General features: G+C 41.9%; 1 protein-coding gene across 1 annotated transcript in view; it reads right to left on the bottom strand.

The window, feature by feature from the left end:
* Nucleotides 1-17,277, bottom strand: part of ZFAND4 (zinc finger AN1-type containing 4) — a gene marked incomplete in the record, with an annotated part of 250,537 nt that overhangs the window by 29,561 nt on the left and 203,699 nt on the right. The window contains 1 exon segment of the mRNA XM_044056359.1: nucleotides 11,204-11,321. Within this exon segment, the coding sequence (XP_043912294.1) occupies nucleotides 11,204-11,321 (118 nt within the window).

Below are 17,277 nucleotides of genomic sequence, written 5' to 3'. Positions count from 1 at the left end.
TGGGACTCAGGATGTGAATTGCCTCTACATAGTAAGTCCTCAAGTTGATTCTTTTTGGCTGCTACAAAAGCAATTACTGGAAAATGGAAATCAAAATCTAACCCAGCTGTATTTTAAGTATCGACTATTGCAAACTAAATTAACTGGAACGGGTCTTTAGTAAAGTTAATGAGTAAATTAAAAACAAATGGAAATTGTGGGAACAATACATGCAGAATAATGTTCAGGAAGAAGAGGAGCGGTCTAAGGAAAAGTAGGAATTGAACAAATGTATGTAATGTACTGAAAGATGGTTATAAATAAAGAAAACGCTTATTAACATATGTAAAGGGAAAAAATGTTAACATTTGCTTTATTTTTTATTATGTGTGGCAGTCAAATAATTTAAGTGGTTAAAAAAAAGAAAAAAGAAATGGAAATATCCAAACCTCAAATTAAGTGCAGTCGCACTCCAACAATAATCCTAGCACTCGCAGTTCCCTATGATTCAAAACTCTCCATCCATTTGTATAAAAACAACAGTTACTCAACACCAGTCTTATCCTTATTAGTTAACTTCCTCTTCATCGCATACATTCTAGCCATCCCTTATTTCTCTGATCTTTAATCTTCCACATTAAATGTTTAATACACATTTCTTTCTTAGTCCATCAGCATGTGCCTTCGCAGCCCTTATTTTCACTTACCATCAGATCCTTCAGCCTCTGTTTAATCTCTTCCTGCCATTCAAACTTCTGTGCATTAGCCACATCACTCCAACTATAACCTTGCACTGGCCTTAGCTACTTCATTCTCTCTGCCCCTTCTAATCTTCCCCTTTACTCCATAAACCACTCTCTCCAACTTGCCTTAATAACTCAGCCCACTGCCTCTACACAACCACTTTTCCATTGTTCTCCTGCCCTGGTTTCTGTCTCTAGCCTTCCTTTTTTCCTCTTAGTTCATCCAACAGGGCGTGCAGAGTTGCACTTCTCCAAACTATATTCTCAACTTCCTCCAGACTATCCACCACTAGCTTATCCAACTTGTAAGTCTGACTCCTATCACACCTAAGGAATATTAGTGCCACACATCTCATACCTAACCTAATCTAATCATATCTTCACTCAGGTCCCTCTAGCGACTTTTAAGTTCTTCAGCTCCAAGAAACGTACCCATCTCAAGATGCAATACCACAGTTAAATTGCCACCAATTAATAATCAGTCTCCTTATTTCTTAAACTGATAAGTCACTGTAACAAGACATTGTAAAGTACGGTTGTGTACCTACCATAAATGTATTCATTGTTGCAGTCATTACACTTGGGATATCCTGCTGGCAGGCTACCCGCAGTCGGCCGGAATGCCAAAGTCCTGGTCCAGCGTCGGTTGCTGTCACCTCTTCCCTGACATCAGTAAGCCAGGAGTACATAAGATGCAGCAGATGCCATTTTCTTCAGTTTTTCTTGCCCCAGATGTCAGGTGCCCCCTAAAGGGGAGGCTAAAAACATTGCTTACAAAAGGCATGCACAAAATAAACATTACCTTCATCTACAAGCAAATACACCACATAGGTTGTATAGAATAGAGAGGTTCAGGTAAGTCCCAGCAAAGAAAGGGGAATGGTGGGTGGGTAACCGGGACTGCAACAGTGAATACACTCTAACATCTACATTTATGGTAGGTACACAACTGTACTATGTTCATTGTGTTTCACTGTTGCAGTCATTACACTTGGGTTGAACCCCAAAGCAGAGGTTGGGCGGCTGGATCTAAAAAGAATTAGGAGTGGCTATAAGGCCCTGCAAAACTGCAGTGGCAAAGCCTGCTCTGGATTTAGAGTAAAGAGGTAAGTGGTAGTGCTTGGTAAAGGCATGCACTGAACTCCAAGTTGCAGCCTCCAAAGTTTCCTTGGTTGGTACTCCTCTGAGAAAGGCTGCTGATGTGGATGCTGCCCTAGTAGAATGTGGCCTAACATTCTTAGGGACTGATTTGCCATGGTGTGCATAGCAGAAGCGAATGCAGTGTCCTATCCATTTTGAAATAGTCTGCTTTGAAATAGCCTTTCCTTGTGATCCTGCAGCATATGCCACAAAAAGTTGCTCAGTCTTTCTGAAAGCTTTAGTTTTGTCCAGGTAAAAGCGTAGCTGTCTGCGAATGTCCAAAGAGTGCAGAAGCCTCTCCCCTTTATTCTGGGGATTTGGATAAACTGTTGGCAAATGAATGGCTTGGTTAAGAGCCACACTGGAAACTACCTTTGGCATAAATGTTGCGTTTGTCCTTAGAGAAACCCTGTCCGGATGGAAAATGATAAAAGGTTCCACTGCCATCAATGCCTGTAACAGACTCTTCTTGCTGAAGTTATTGCTACGAGCAGAGCAGTTTTCCATGATAAAAATTTTATCTCAGCTGTACTGGCTGGCTCAAAAGGAGGTAGTGTGAGCTTTTCCAAGACAAAGTTGAGGTCCCATGTAGGTAGCGGCGCTCTCCTTGGGGGGGGTCTTATGTTTTTGGCTCCTCTGAGGTACTGTCTTAGCAGTGGATGAGAAAAAAATAGGAGGTTCCTTATTGTAATGAGCTGAAATGGCTGAAGCATGGATCTTGATTGATGAGAAGGATAGGCCTTTGTCCAACATCTCAGTTAGGTATTGTAAAATCTGAGGAATATTTGGAAAAAGCGGCTTGAGTCCTTGTGCCTGGTTCCAAGCACAGAATCTCTTCCATTTTTCTGCATACGATTTTCTTGTACTGGGCCTTCTGGCTTCCAAAATGACATCCATAACTGCTTTACAGAGAGGTGTATTCTGAATGGTTAAATTATTCGCCATGCAGCCAGATTTAAGGTTTTGAGTTGGCTGTGCAGAATCGGATTGTTTTGTTGGGTCAGAAGATGAGGAATTTGAGGTAAAGTCCAGGCTGGACCCTGAGACAAATTCTTTAGGATTGGGTACCAGCGCTGGCGTGGCCAGTCCGGGGCAGTCTATCATTTTTGGGTTCTCTTGTCTGACCTTTAGGAGCACCTTGGGGAGGAAAGGCATAAACTGTCAGGGCTTTCCAGCTGAATGATAGAGCATCCACCTTCCATGCTTGAGAGTGATAAGTCCTTGTGCAGAATCTCCGTAGTTGGCAGTTGTGAGGTGAGGCAAATAGATTTATGTCTGGGCATCCCCATTTCCTTGTTATCATGCTGAAGATTTGTGGATCTAGGTTCTACTCGTGACGGTCCATGAGGTTTCTGCTTAGTTCGTCTGCCAGAGTATTTTTCTTTCCTGGCAGGAATTGTGCCTGTAGATGTACTTGGTAGGCCAATGCTGTGTTCCACAAGGTCATGGCTTGCCTACAGAGGGGGTAGGAATGTGTGCCCCCTTGCTTGTTTATGTACCACATGACTGTAGTGTTGTCCATCTTTAGTAAAAGTTGTCCTGGCTGAAGTAGATCCTTGAAGGCTGTCAGGTCATTCTGTACAGCTAGCATCTCTTTTTGATTGATATGAAGATGCATTTGGTCTGTGGGCCACGTGCCCTGAATACATTTTCCCGCCATGTGTGCCCCCCCAAGGCATAATCCGATGCATCTGTTATTAGTGTCTGCCTGGCTGAGTGAAAGGCTGTCCCTTGTTGTGGTGACAGGCTGGTGCTCACCATCGAAACTCTTGTTGCAGGCAGGGAATGAGAGGCAATGGAGGAAGGTAAGAGCTGTGGCAATGTTGAGTCCAAACACTTTTTAGATACCAATGTAGCTTCCTCATATGCAGTCTTGCATATGGAATTATCTGAATGCAGGATGCCATGAAGCCCAAAGCCTGCAGAATTTTTCTTGCAGGTAGCTGGGTCTTTGTTGCCATCATTTGGAAGTAATGAGTAAGTTGCCTTTGTCTGGCGTGAGATAAGCCATCTGGGCAGCTGTATTTAAGCTTGCACCCAGGAATATTATCTGAGAGGGCACTAGTTTTGATTTCTTTTCGTTTATTGTGTACCCTAGGCAAATTAGTAATCTTTTTACAAACGCCAGATACTGTAGTAGAATGTCCTTGCTCTCTGCTTGAATTAGGCAGTCGTCCAAGTAGGGATATATTTGGATTCCTTTTTGTCTGCAAAATGCAATTACTGGTGCCAGGCATTTTGTGAAGACCCTGGGCGCAGTAGATAAGCCAAAGGGCAGTGCAGAGAATTGGTAATGCATTGAGCCAGCTATGAATCTGAGGTATCTTCTGCAAGATTGTCTGACTGGGACATGCAGGTATGCCTCTGAGGTCCAAAGTAACGAGCCAAGCCTTCTTGCCCAGCATGGGTAGAAGTTGCTGCAGTGTCAACATTTTGAATTTTGGAATGTCCAGGAAAGTATTTAGAGTAGACTGGTCCAGTATTGGTCTCCAGGCTTTGTCCTTTCTGGGTACCAAGAAAAGTCTTGAGTAAAATCCTTGTCCCTGCTCTTGCTGTGGCACTTTTTGAATTGCCCTCATGTCCATGAGAGCAGAAATTTGTTTTTGTGCCTTTGCCCATTGATTGTGTGGCAGTTCTGACATACCTTTTGCCCTTGGGAGGGTGTGGAAGTGGAACCTGTAGCCCTGAGAAATATTTAGTACCCATTTGTCCTGTTTGATCATGTGCCAATTTTGTGAGAAAAGTGCTAGATTTCCCCCTAAGGGTGCTGCCAAAAGGTAAGAGCTTGGCATTGGCAGTGGAAAGTCATTGAGACTGTTTCCTATAAGGTTGTGATTTATCTTCTCTGCTTTTGGGGGCTGAACCAACCCATTGCTTAGGTCTGTATGAGCCTTGGGGCTGAGATCTGCCTCTTGGGCATCTGTATCTGCCTCTTTGTGGCCTGTCTGACACTGGAAAGAACCAATTTTTAGAAGGCCAATTTCCTGTAAATCTGGGCGACTGAACTTGTAAGAAATCCTTTACTGTCTGCATTGATTTTGCTTTAGCCTCCATTTTCTTTAACACCTCTTCTGCCTTAACACCAAACAAAGTATCATGCTGTAATGGAGCATCCAATAATTTTGCTTTAACATGATCAGGTAAACTCTGTTCTTTTAACCAAGCATGCCTTCGAATGACAGAACCTGTAACTGTGGCTCTACAAGAAGCCTCTAATGAATCAAAACCACATTGCAAATTATGCTTTCCCACTTGTTCAGCTGCATGCAATAAATCCTGCATTTCCTTGTTTTCAGGACATTCAGAGTTTGTCAGCATTTTCTGTTTTAGCAGAGACATTAGATATTGTTGATATTTAAGCATGTGAAATTGGCAGTTTAAAGCCCTTACAGCTAACGTAGCAGAGGTGTAAACTTTCCCCCATCTGTCCAGTGCCCTAGAATCCCTATCAGAGGGAACACTTTTTTGCAGTGGAAGCCTTGACCCCTTTGGGACCCTGGGAAATAGTTTCTCGATCAGCAGCAGGGTTTTTATATAGAAATTTATGGGAATCTGGAACCCTGTAGTACCTATCTGGCTTAACTGGTGCAGGGCATAAGGAATCTGGAGACGAACTGGATTCAGAAAATACATAAACAATAATGTCTAGCACAGGAGGGATAGCAAGAGGTCTGTGCTGAGGCAATAAAAGAGTCTCTGAGCCTTTCCTTGGATTCTGAATAATCCTGGCTCTCCCAATGGAAATGCTCCCTCATGGTATGCAGGGTTTCCCCAAAAGAGTAGTCCTCAGGAGGAGAGGCTGAAGGGATAGATTCTTCAGCATCACAGTCCTCATAGGGGGGGAAGAGAATATCCCTGTTCTGAAGAGGAATCAGAAGAAATAGAAACCTGGTTAGAGGAATCATAGTCACTGTCTTGCCTAGGCCTTTTATCAGGAGGGGGATGGGAACCCCTGATCAAAGTAATTAGGTCCTCGGCCATTTTAAGCATCTGTTTCTTAGGCATGGATGACTGTTCTGGAGAATGCTCTACTTGTTTCTTTGTCTTTAAAGGTGTTTTAGACTTTGCCTTGGCTGTTGCAGAGGTCTTGATAAGCTGTGTAGGTCTGAAAACACCCTCAGAAGCAGATGCTTGCTCAGCAGCTCCGGACCCATCTGAGGGATTAGTTTCCGTAGGCCCAATACCTTGAGCTTCCAGAGGCCTAGATGTCTCCATGTGGGAGTCGAAGGCAGCCTGTGGCTCTGAGATAGCGGGTGTCAGGGGCTGCGAAAGCACCTCACTGAGAACCGGCGACTGGCCTAGAAGAGGCTTCTTTGTTGGTTTTGGACCTTGTATGCCTGTCCTTTTCTTTATCTTTGCGCTTTTTATGAATTCCTGTCATCGGTTGTTCCGCCGGCATTATGTAGTTAAACCTTCGGCCAAAATAATGTAAAACAAAATCAAACCGACGCTTAATAGTGCATTGGTTGAATCTAGCACAAAACTGACAACTAGCAACGTCGTGGTCAGGGCCTAGGCAAGGAATACAGTAAGAATGAAAATCCTTATGAGGTATTTGCTTCCCACAAGAAATACAACTGTTAATTTTTACTAACATCGGTCTGGAGCAAGAAAAAGTTTTCCCAACGGGGTACTTAGCTTTATTGAAGACTTCGGATCCGAAATTCAAATTCGAAAATCTCGGGAGTCAGCCGACCGGCACTTGCGAACTGCTTTTGCTTCGGGCACCGCGCAACAAGAAAGACTGAACAAAATGGCGTCTGCTGCATCTTGTACACCCCTGGCGCACTGACGTCAGGGAAGAGGCGACCGCAACAGATGCCGAACCAGGACTTTGAAATTCAGGCTGACTGCGGGTGGCCTGACAGCAGGATAACCCAAGTGTAATGACTGCAACAGTGAAACACGAACATCACTTGTTATGTAACATTACCCGTAAAGCCACACACAATATTTACTTTGTTATATTGACTAACTGCAATCATTACTTGCTGGGTCTGCAATGACAGCAGCTATCACTTACTTCGACAACAAAGCTAAAACATGTTAATCAACTTCACAACAGAGTCTCAAACACTCCCTAAGGCAATTGTGTGGTGGACAGTTACAGGATATCACTTAACGTAACTATCACAGCATCCTTACCCTTGCACTTAAACAGGCTTGTAATATTTGTAAATTTGTTCAAGCTGTAGACTCCAAAATATAGAGAGTAAAATATTTCTTAAATGTGGCTGCAGATGTAATAACTGCTTATGATGAATGCTCTGTCAGCATCTTCAAACATTTTGCTGTTTTTACCCTAAGAGAAAGGGCAAGCCACTCTCAGTGATTTTGCTTTGAGAATGGTAGACCTTGGTCACCTTTCATGAAAGATAGGCAACTGATTATATTTACCAATACCTTTCATATTTCAGTTAACTGCGAGCATCTAGGAGTCAACAGATGCCACACACTGTTTTTGCATTTTTATGAAGAAAAAGTTGAACAGACATTTAGAAACACAGTAGATACTCACTTTGTAACTACAGTTTCATAAAGCATTTCACTTTAGACAAAGCATGTGTCAGTCAAGAAAAATGTGGCTTCTGGAATAAAACCACTATCAGCTGAATCTTCTAGCTTGAGGGATCCAAAGTTAACTTCATAAACATTCAAACTTAAAACTTGCTATCTGGTAAGTTCTGTAACCCTGACAAGCAAGCTGCACCAAAACATACATTTTGCTGCAGAACAGCAAAAATCCAATGACATATTAGCAAGAAGGCAAATGCAAATGCAAATGCAAATAAATTGTACTTTCCCTATAGAATGAAACAACCCAAGCCAGTATAAATGATGCAGGTAGCCCAACATAACAGGTACAGTAGAAGACAAGGAACAATAGAATGGCAAATAGGAAAAAAGCAACAGCAACCCGTAACCACCTTAAAACATTTAATGTGTTCCACAGCAAGCAAAGCACAACAAAGCACACAACGATAACGCTGAAACTACTACCAGTTCGTTTTCGTCTCCAACTTCATCAGAAAAATGCTGACAGTCCAAACCCCTCCCCATTTATACCTTTGCACACTGCCAAAACTTAAAATCATGTGACACTGAATTCAATGTTAACCCTTTTCTAAACATCCCTTAAAAACAAGCACAATAAATACGTTTCCCTGTTTAAAACACTTAAATATCTAAAAACACACTTTCAAAACCTGTAGTAAATAAACAGATGGATATAAAAAATTAATAAATGAATGTAAAAAAAAATCAAGTAAAATCAATCTTGAACAATATTTCAAACCACGTGTGTGAAATTCATAACTTTGCTGCTCTTAATTTTAAAACTGGGGCTAGGGAGACCATGTCGTTCAAACCCGGCCACCTATTGGCTTCTAATACCAGTTGCCAGTAAACCTCTCTATATTCCAACATGGTCTACCAAGAACCGCCCCTACCATCCATTACCACTTCATTTAATGCAAAAAAAAGTGTAAGCACCACCTTCACTGCTCAAAGTGTGTTTATATAATGCGTTTCTGTTGTTACCCCTCCTAATGTCGTAAAGGTGCTCATATATTCTTTACTTTAAACGCCTTTCTGCCTTACCTATGAAAAACACTTAACATTTCTTACAGGCTGCAATGTAAACAAGTCCCTTACTTTCACAATTAAAATAGGATTTGGAGGTAATGTGTCTATTCCTGTTACTGACAGTAATTTCAGAAGTATCAGCTATAAAAGGGCATTGTTGGCATGCTCCACACTTGAAGGTACCCACTTTTCGAATTAAGTTTCCCCCAAATTTGTTTTCCATAAGGTCCTCAATACATCTACCTTTCCTGAAGATGAATTTTAGTGGAATATCAAATTTTAAATTCAAATCAGACAGCTTGGAAAATTTGTTACATTCCCTCTCGACAATGTCTCTAATGACCTGCGCACCACCACTAAAATTCACAATAAAGGCATTCTCATAGGAGTCACTGTCCCCATTGCTCGTTACCCTTGCTTTTATACCTGTATCACCAGAATGTAAAATTGGTGTAAATCTGTCCTTCCTATGCTGCAATACTTCTTCCTGGATTTCCTTAATCAAGGTCTCTGGGTATCCTCTTTCTAAAACCATACATTTTAGTAGGTCACACTCATCCAAAAAATCATTGTCAGAGGTCATCCAACTACCACTTACATATTGAACCTTCACTATTCCTTTCATTTGGAAGTATGGGTGGGCACTAGAAAAGTACAAAAATGAATTACAATAGGTCTCCTTCCTGTGTACTTTTGATTCAAACCCATTACTACTCTTCCTAATATGGACGTCCAAAAAGTCAATACTGTCATAACCTACATGTGAATCTAAAAAAAAAAAAAATCAGTACTATTGGAAATGTATTCAAAGCAGTTCATAAATTTCTCCTCACTATCTGTCCAAAATATACAGATATCGCCAGGGAAACATTTGTATAGTGCCCAACAATCCTTAAATACTGAATTAAACGCATACTTTTGCTCCCACCAAGCCATTACTAGGTTTGCATAAGTGGGGGGTACACATGGCCCCCAGGGCAACTCCCTTTAACTGTCAAAAATATTCCCCTTCAAAATAGAGAAAATTGTTGTTTAATACCAATTCCATGAGGACAGCAGAAACAAATCCTTTTTCAGGAAAATTATTTCCGTTCCTTAGAATCTCTTCAAAAAACTCTAAGCCAGCTCTATGGGGAATAGAAATGGAAAGGTCCACCACATCAATAGTAATAAAAATGACTTCTTTGGTTATCTGTTTGCCCTTTACACTTTTTAAAAAATCTCATGAGTCCTTCAGCACATTACATGCACCCACAGACAGGTTCTTTAACCTGTGATCTAAATATTTAGCAATGGGTGCAGTGACAGACTGACTAGCAGCTACAATGGGCCTCAAGGGGGGAATCTTGTACATCTTTGTGGACCTTCGGTGGAATCCCAAAGATAGACTGTACTCTTGGTTCCTTGTGTACGAATCTGAAAGTCCATCTATACAACCCTCCAATACCGAATCAATGAGTGCTATGTAAACTTTTTTGCATGCAATATGCACCTCATTAATAGAGACCCTCACATAATTGTTGCTGTCTAACAAAATATCCATCATCTTACTGTCGTACGCAAGAGAATGATCCTGGATCCAAATGCAAAACTGTTTTCATTTAGGTATAGCAAACCCTAATTCTTCTGCACTGGGTAAGGACAGCTTGGAGTGAAAAGATTTAGTTCAACAGTTTCCCTTTTTTTTTGCACGTGTTCTAAAAAAATCTGAAATGGATGTATCAAAAGATGGTACCTTAGAGCCAAGTGCTGTAGTATAGAGGGACAAAACCCTGACTAATACAAGGCAGCCTGGATTCGGTCAGCAGCTTGGGTGTCTGAGTATCTGGCATGGGAGGATGGTTATGCACCATATGGGGGGGGGGGTGCAGTCCAATTTTGCTGGTGAAACAACTGCAAAGTTATGCATGAGGTTTGGAAGGACATCCTGTTGGCATCAGCCCCTTGACGTGAGGGATGTTTCACTGCTGCCAACTACTGCATATCTGACCCTTGAGGTTTTACTGCAAGTATGCAACAGCAGGGATAATAGGAGCAATACTGCCATGACAGCAGCATGACACTGTTCCAGGAGTCCTCAAATCTATTTGCCATTCCAAACCTAATATGGAAAAAGTCTGGGGTGCAGGCCTGATGAATGAGGCGGCACTGGGGTCAGCTGATGATCAGCTGTGCGGGAGAAAAAGCAGCGCAAAAATAAAAGTTGGTATATCAAAGAATAATGCAAAAAAAAAAAAATCGCACATAACATCAGAGGAAAAATCAACAAACTGTGAAGTCTAGGCTAGATTTTTTTGACAGTGGAATAAAGGATCATACTACTTGGGCTACCTCAGCAGAAACTAGAATACAAGACAGATGACAGTTGCATAGCACTAACAGCAGCTATAGTAGAGGGCTACAAAATGTGTGCTGGGATCTGCACACACTTCTGAAATCTCTTCTACATACACCCACGGACTCGGACGGTAATTGGCAGATGCACAATAAAAATCCCAAATACCAATCTTACACTGTCTGGACAGCACAGAGTGCAGAGACTACACTCTAACCTCCAAGAAGTCAAAAGGACTTATTACTGAAATGTTACACAACAGGTTAGCAGGAAAAGATGACTAAGAATAGAGAACTACAGTGGGATTTCAGGCTTGGTAGGAATTAGAAGGTGAAAAGTGATTTAATACAAATATGTTATCTTCTACAGTAATTCATTTCCAAACTGCAAAGGTGATAAATACTGCAAGAGTAAATCTTACCTGCACTCATAGCCGGTTGTTAATCCGGTTTTCTTTCCACATAGAAAGCAGTGCTTAGTGTGTTTCTTTTTTACTTGTGCAGGAGTTTTCACAGGCGGAAAGTAAAGTGTTGGTGAACCTAAACAATTGCATCAAGAATGAATGACTTTTATAATAATTATGCTGAAAATTGTCCAACTGTCATACTTCATAGATCTCCAAAGTAGGACACATTACAATAACTATTAAAATATCTTCTACCACATAAAATAAAGAACTTATCCAAACTGCTACTTTTGAATTTAAGGCATCCCATTACTTTAGGAGCCTTAACTTAAAAGTACATTAAACATAGATATTCCATTGACAGCGTGCTGAAAATGAGTTGCAGAAATCTACACCAGACTACACAGTGGGGCAGGACAATTAGGATATTAAGTAGATAAAATATAAATTGCAAACAGGCTTTATTAGCCAAGTACTCCATCCTAAAAGGTAAAGTACCATCTAATCCTTAGGACAGTCCCAATACTCCACCCCTTGCAGGACAGCATCCAAATAAAGCACAGCAAAATTGAGTGAGGATGGATGCATATAAAGCATGTGGTACAGTCAGGAGGGTTTAGAAACGTCTTATTTTGAGTCAACTCACTACTGCTAATACAAAAATCCATCCATGCTCAAGAGTTGTAGCAAACTCCTACAGGAACCCAGTAAGCAGCCTCCATCATCCAGAGTTTAAAAAGGCAAGTCAGGGTAGACTACTAGGTGTTTCTTCTTATCATTCGCTCACACACACGCGCACACACACACACACAGTTTAAATACCAATGTGCCTATCCATGTGTCTTTGCAATGCGGGAGAAATGGAAGCACCTGGAGGAAACTAACGTGAACACAGCATACTCAGCAGGGAAACTAAATCTGAGCATTCTTGTCTGAACATAGTTCATTTTACATTTCAGACAAGTATGCTTGAGCACAACTTTGTGTAATCATACAACTTAAAATAATGCACTTACAGATTACAAACTAATCTGCAGCTTAGCATGTGATCTGTAAATACTATAAAAAAAAGATGCATACATTTTATACACACACATATATATATATATACTTATCTCACATTTAAAATGGGGGGGTGTTAAATAAACCTCAACCCCCATGTTACTCGTGTGCCCCTAGCATCCAGACACAGCAATAATCCACATTCAAACATTTACAAAGCTTTAATTTTTACCTCACAGCTTTCATGCAGAGCTATTTCTTAGACCTACATATCACAGTTAACTAGAAAAAAATTAAAATTGGTGGCATTTTGTATAGCCACAGACGTTTGGGCATTTCCTTCCACCACCAATTAAATGCAACACCTAACTGCAACTAATGACATCTGGTTAAGAGGTTCCACAGCTACATCCAAGGTATGACAACATGCCCCACAAACATCTGCCCAGTTCTGTAGTAAGCAGCCCCACTGGGACATTTGTTATACATTCTGAACAAATCCTACCAGGAAACAATATGCCAAAGGATCTGCAGGACCATAACAATGGGAAGTCCAAGGACATCCCAACAAGGTAGTCATCACTACTGCAAGGATAGCCAAAGAACACCGCCAGAGTCTGTTAATGCAAGTATGCAGTATAGGTTTGGAGAGAGTATGCACATACAGCAACAGTGTAGGTGCATGTGTCCAAAATTTTCAGAGAAGGTGTGTGCAACATTTTGCCATTTGGTAATAAAAGTATTATAATTTTAGCATGTTGGTTGTAACAGCTATACACCAAAGGATGGTCAAGTTTGGAAACTGCATGTTGCATATTTAGTCGCCAGCACTAAGTGTCTGCAGTGCACGTCTGCACTTAATTCAGTAAAATCTCACTTAACCTGCACCCGTGGTGATTGGCAGATGCCAGTTAACTGTAGTTTTCTGTTGCTTGAGAGACATTTTGCAATTTTTGATTGGCTCATATACCAGCATATGAGCCAATCAAGAATCACAAAGCAGAGCCTTTTTCTGTTCAATGTGGAGTTGCTTCCCACTTATTCCTCTTTTCTCAAGAGAGTGAGCAGCAGACATTCTATCAATTTAAAACTGTGGGGCATTGAAATCCATTACGTACAGTGGATTCTTTGACTGTGCTTTGCACCCTGACATCCAGAATTTATTTTTTAACCGTCTTTGGGGCACTGACATTCACATATTTTTAGCAGCCTGCACTGAAGTTCATGCATTATGAGAATGGACATACTGCCTCATGTAAAAATAATAAGTACAGTTTTGTACCCACCATAAATGTAGATGTTCGAGTGTATACACTGCTGCAGTCATTACACTTGGGTTATCCTGCCATCAGGCGGTCCAACAGTCGGCCCGAGTTCCAAAGTCTTGGTCCAGCGTCGGTTGCTGTTGCTTCTTCCCTGACGTCAGTGCGCCAGGGGTATATAAGATGCAGCAGATGCCATTTTCTTCAGTTTTTCTTGCCCCAGATGTCAGGTGCCCCCAAAAAGGTAGGCAATGTAAATTGCTAATAAAACATACATAAGAAAAGCAAACAAATACTTTGTTACCAGCAAATACTCCCCATAGGTAGCAAAGGGTAGAATACTAGGGTAAGTACCAACAAGTAAGAGGGACGGTAACCTGGACTGCAGCAGTGTATACACTCTAACATCTACATTTATGGTAGGTACAAAACTGTACTATGTTCATCGTGTTACACTGCTGCAGTCATTACATTTGGGTAGAGTCCCAAAGCTGAGGTAGGGTGGCTGGTTCTATAAGGCATTAAGGGTGGCTATAAGGCCTTGCAGAACTGCAGTGGCAAAGCCAGCTCTGGATTTAGAGTAAAGAGGCAGATGATAATGCTTGGTGAAGGAATATACAGAACTCCAAGTTGCTGCTTCCAAAATGTCCTTGGCAGGAACTCCTCTGAGGTAGGCAGTTGAAGTGGCTGTTGCCCTGGTGGAATGAGACCTAATGCTGCTAGGTGCAGTTTTCCCATGGTGTGTATAACAGAAACGTATACAATGCCCTATCCATTTTGAAATGGTCTGTTTTGAAATGGCTTTTCCCTGTGTTCCCTGCAGCATATGCTACAAATAATTGCTCAGTTTTCCTGAAAGCTTTCGTTTTGTCCAAGTAGAAGCATAACTGCCTGTGCATGTCCAAGGAATTCAGTAGTCTCTCCCCTTTGTTCTGTGGATTTGGATAAAAAGTTGGCAAGTGAATAGCTTGGTTTAGAGCCACACGATACCACCTTTGGCATAAAAGTAGGGTTTGTTCTTAAAGACACCCTGTCTTGGTGGAAAATGATGAAAGGTTCCACTGCCATTAGTGCCTGTAATTCTGAAACTCTTCGAGCTGAGGTTATTGCCAGGAGCAGAGCAGTTTTCCAAGAGACATATTTTAAGTCTGATGAGTTAGCTGGCTCAAACGGAGGTAAAGTTAATTTTTCCAAGACAAAGTTGAGGTCCCAAGTTGGAGTTGGTGCTGTACGGGGCAGTCTTGTTTTTTGTCCCTCTGAGGTACTGTTTTAGCAAAGGATGAGAAAAAATTAGTGGATCTGTATTGTAATGAGCAGAGATGGCAGAGGCATGGATCTTAATGGATGAAAAGGAGAGGCCTTTGTCCAGCATCTCAGTCAAGTATTGTAGTATCTGAGGAATGTTTGGGACAAGAGGGTCAAGGCTGTGAGCCTGGTTCCAGGCACAGAATCTCTTCCATTTATTCGAATAGGCTTTCCTGGTGCTAGACCTTCTGGCCTCCATAATGACATCCATAACAGCTTTGGAGAGAGGCATTGTTTGCTTGACTAAGGAATCTGCCATGCAGCCAGGTTTAAAGTCTTGAGCTGGCCGTGAAGTATCGGATTGTTTTGCTGAGTCAGAAGTTGTGAGATTTGAGGCAAAATCCATGGTGGTCCTTGTGCTAAGTTCTTTAAGACTGGGTACCAGTGCTGGCATGGCCAGTCTGGGGCAATCAGGATCATCTTTGGCCTTTCTTGTCTGGATTTATGAGTACGTTTGAAAGGAGAGGTATTGGTGGGAAAGCGTATACTTGTAGGTTTTTCCAGCTGAATGAGAGGGCATCCACTTTACATGCTTGTGGGTAGTAAGTCCTTGTGCAGAATTTCTGTAGCTGGCAATTCATTGAGGATGTGAACAGATGTCCGGGCTCCACCATTTCTGTGTTATCATCCTGAACATTTGTGGATGTAATTTCCACTCGTGCGGATCCATGATGTTTCTGCTTAAGTCGTCTGCCAGTAAGTTTTTCTCTCCTGGCAGGAATTGTGCTTGCAGATGAACTTGATAGATTATAGCTGTGTTCCACAAGGTCATGGCTGGTCTGCAGAGGGGATATGAATGAGTGCCCCCTTGCTTGTTTATGTACCACATAACTGTGGTGTTGTCTGTCTTTAGTAGTAGTTGTCCTGGATGCAGAACGTCCTTGAAAGCTATAAGGGCATTTTGTATGGCTAGCATCTCTTTTTGATTGATGTGAAGATGCCTTTGTTCTGCGGGCCACTTGCCCTGAATACATTTTCCTGCCATGTGTGCTCCCCAGGCGTAATCCGAAGCATCTGTTGTCAGTGTTTGCCTGGCTGTGGGTCGAGTGAAAGGCTGTCCCTTGTTGAGATGACAGGCTTGAGCCCACCATCGAAACTCCTGTTGAAGCAAGGAATAAGTGGTATTACTGTTTCCAAACTGTGACAGTGTTGAGACCAGACAGTCTTTAGGTACCATTGTAGTTTCCTCATATTCAGTTTGGCATATGGAATTAGTAGTATGCAAGATGCCATGTAACCCAAGGCCTGCAGAATTTTTCTTGCAGGGAGTTGGGTTTTTGTTGCCATCAATTGGAAATATAGAGTCAGTTGTCCTTGCTTGTCTGGCGTGAGATATGCCATCTGGGCCATTGTATTTAAGCTGGCACCCAGGAATATTCTCTTGTGAGGGCACTAGTTTTGATTTCTTTTCGTTTACTGTGTACCCTAGGCAAATAAGCAGTCTTTTTACAAATGCCAGATGCTTTAGAAGAACGTCTTTGCTCTCTGCTTGAATAAGGCAGTCGTCAACGTATGGGTAAATTTGAATTCCTTTTTGTCTGCAAAATGCAATTACTGGTGCCAGGCATTTTGTAAAGACCCTGGGCGCAGTAGATAAGCCAAAGGGCAGTGCAGAGAATTGGTAATGTATTGAACCTGCTAAGAATCTGAGGTATCTTCTGCAATTTTGTCTGACAGGGACATGCAGGTATGCCTCCTTGAGGTCCAAAGTTACGAGCCAAGCTTTCTTGCCCAGCATGGGAAGAAGCTGCTGTAGTGTCAACATTTTAAATTTCGGAATATCCAGGTAAGTATTTAGAGAAGAAAGATCCAGAATGGGCCTCCAGGCTTTGTCCTTTCTGGGAACCAGAAAGAGTCTTGAGTAAAATCCTTGTCCTTGCTCCTGTGTTGGTACCTTTTGAATAGCTCTCATGTCCATGAGTGCTGTAATTTGTCTTTGAGCCTCTGCCCATTGATTTGGTGGCAAATTTGGCATTCCTTTTAACCTTGGCAGAGTGTGAAAGTGGAACCTGTAACCTTGAGACACAATATTGAGAACCCATTTGTCTATGGTGATCATTTGCCAATTATGACTGAAAAGTGCCAGTTCCCCCCCCAAGGGGGCTGCCAAGAGAGATGCTTGGCAGCTGTAGTGGGAAGTCATTGGGGCTGTTTCTTATAAGGTTGAGGCCCGTCTTCCCCTTCTTTTTGGGTGGAAGCATCCCAGTGTCGAGGCCTGTAGGTACCTTGTGGTTGACCTCTGCGTCTTGGAAGTCTGTATCTGCCCCTTTGGGGTCTGTCTGAAACTGGAAAGGACCAATTCTTTGTTGGCCAATTTCTGCTAAACCGAGAAGGCTGAACCTGTGAGAAATCCTTCACCATTTGCATAGATTTTGCTTTATCCTCCATTTTCTTTAATACCTCTTCTGCCTTAACTCCAAATAAAACATCCTGCTGCAAAGGTGCATCTAATAATTTTGCTTTAACATGATCTGGTAATGTCTGCTCTTAACCAAGCAGGTCTTCTAATGACAGACCCTG

Source organism: Protopterus annectens, chromosome 14.part0 (genome assembly GCF_019279795.1).
Source record: "Protopterus annectens isolate FY-2018-M chromosome 14.part0, PAN1.0, whole genome shotgun sequence".
Taxonomy (NCBI): domain Eukaryota; kingdom Metazoa; phylum Chordata; order Ceratodontiformes; family Protopteridae; genus Protopterus; species Protopterus annectens.
The sequence above is the reverse complement of the archived record's forward strand: the minus strand, read 5'-3'. Positions and strand labels throughout refer to the sequence as shown.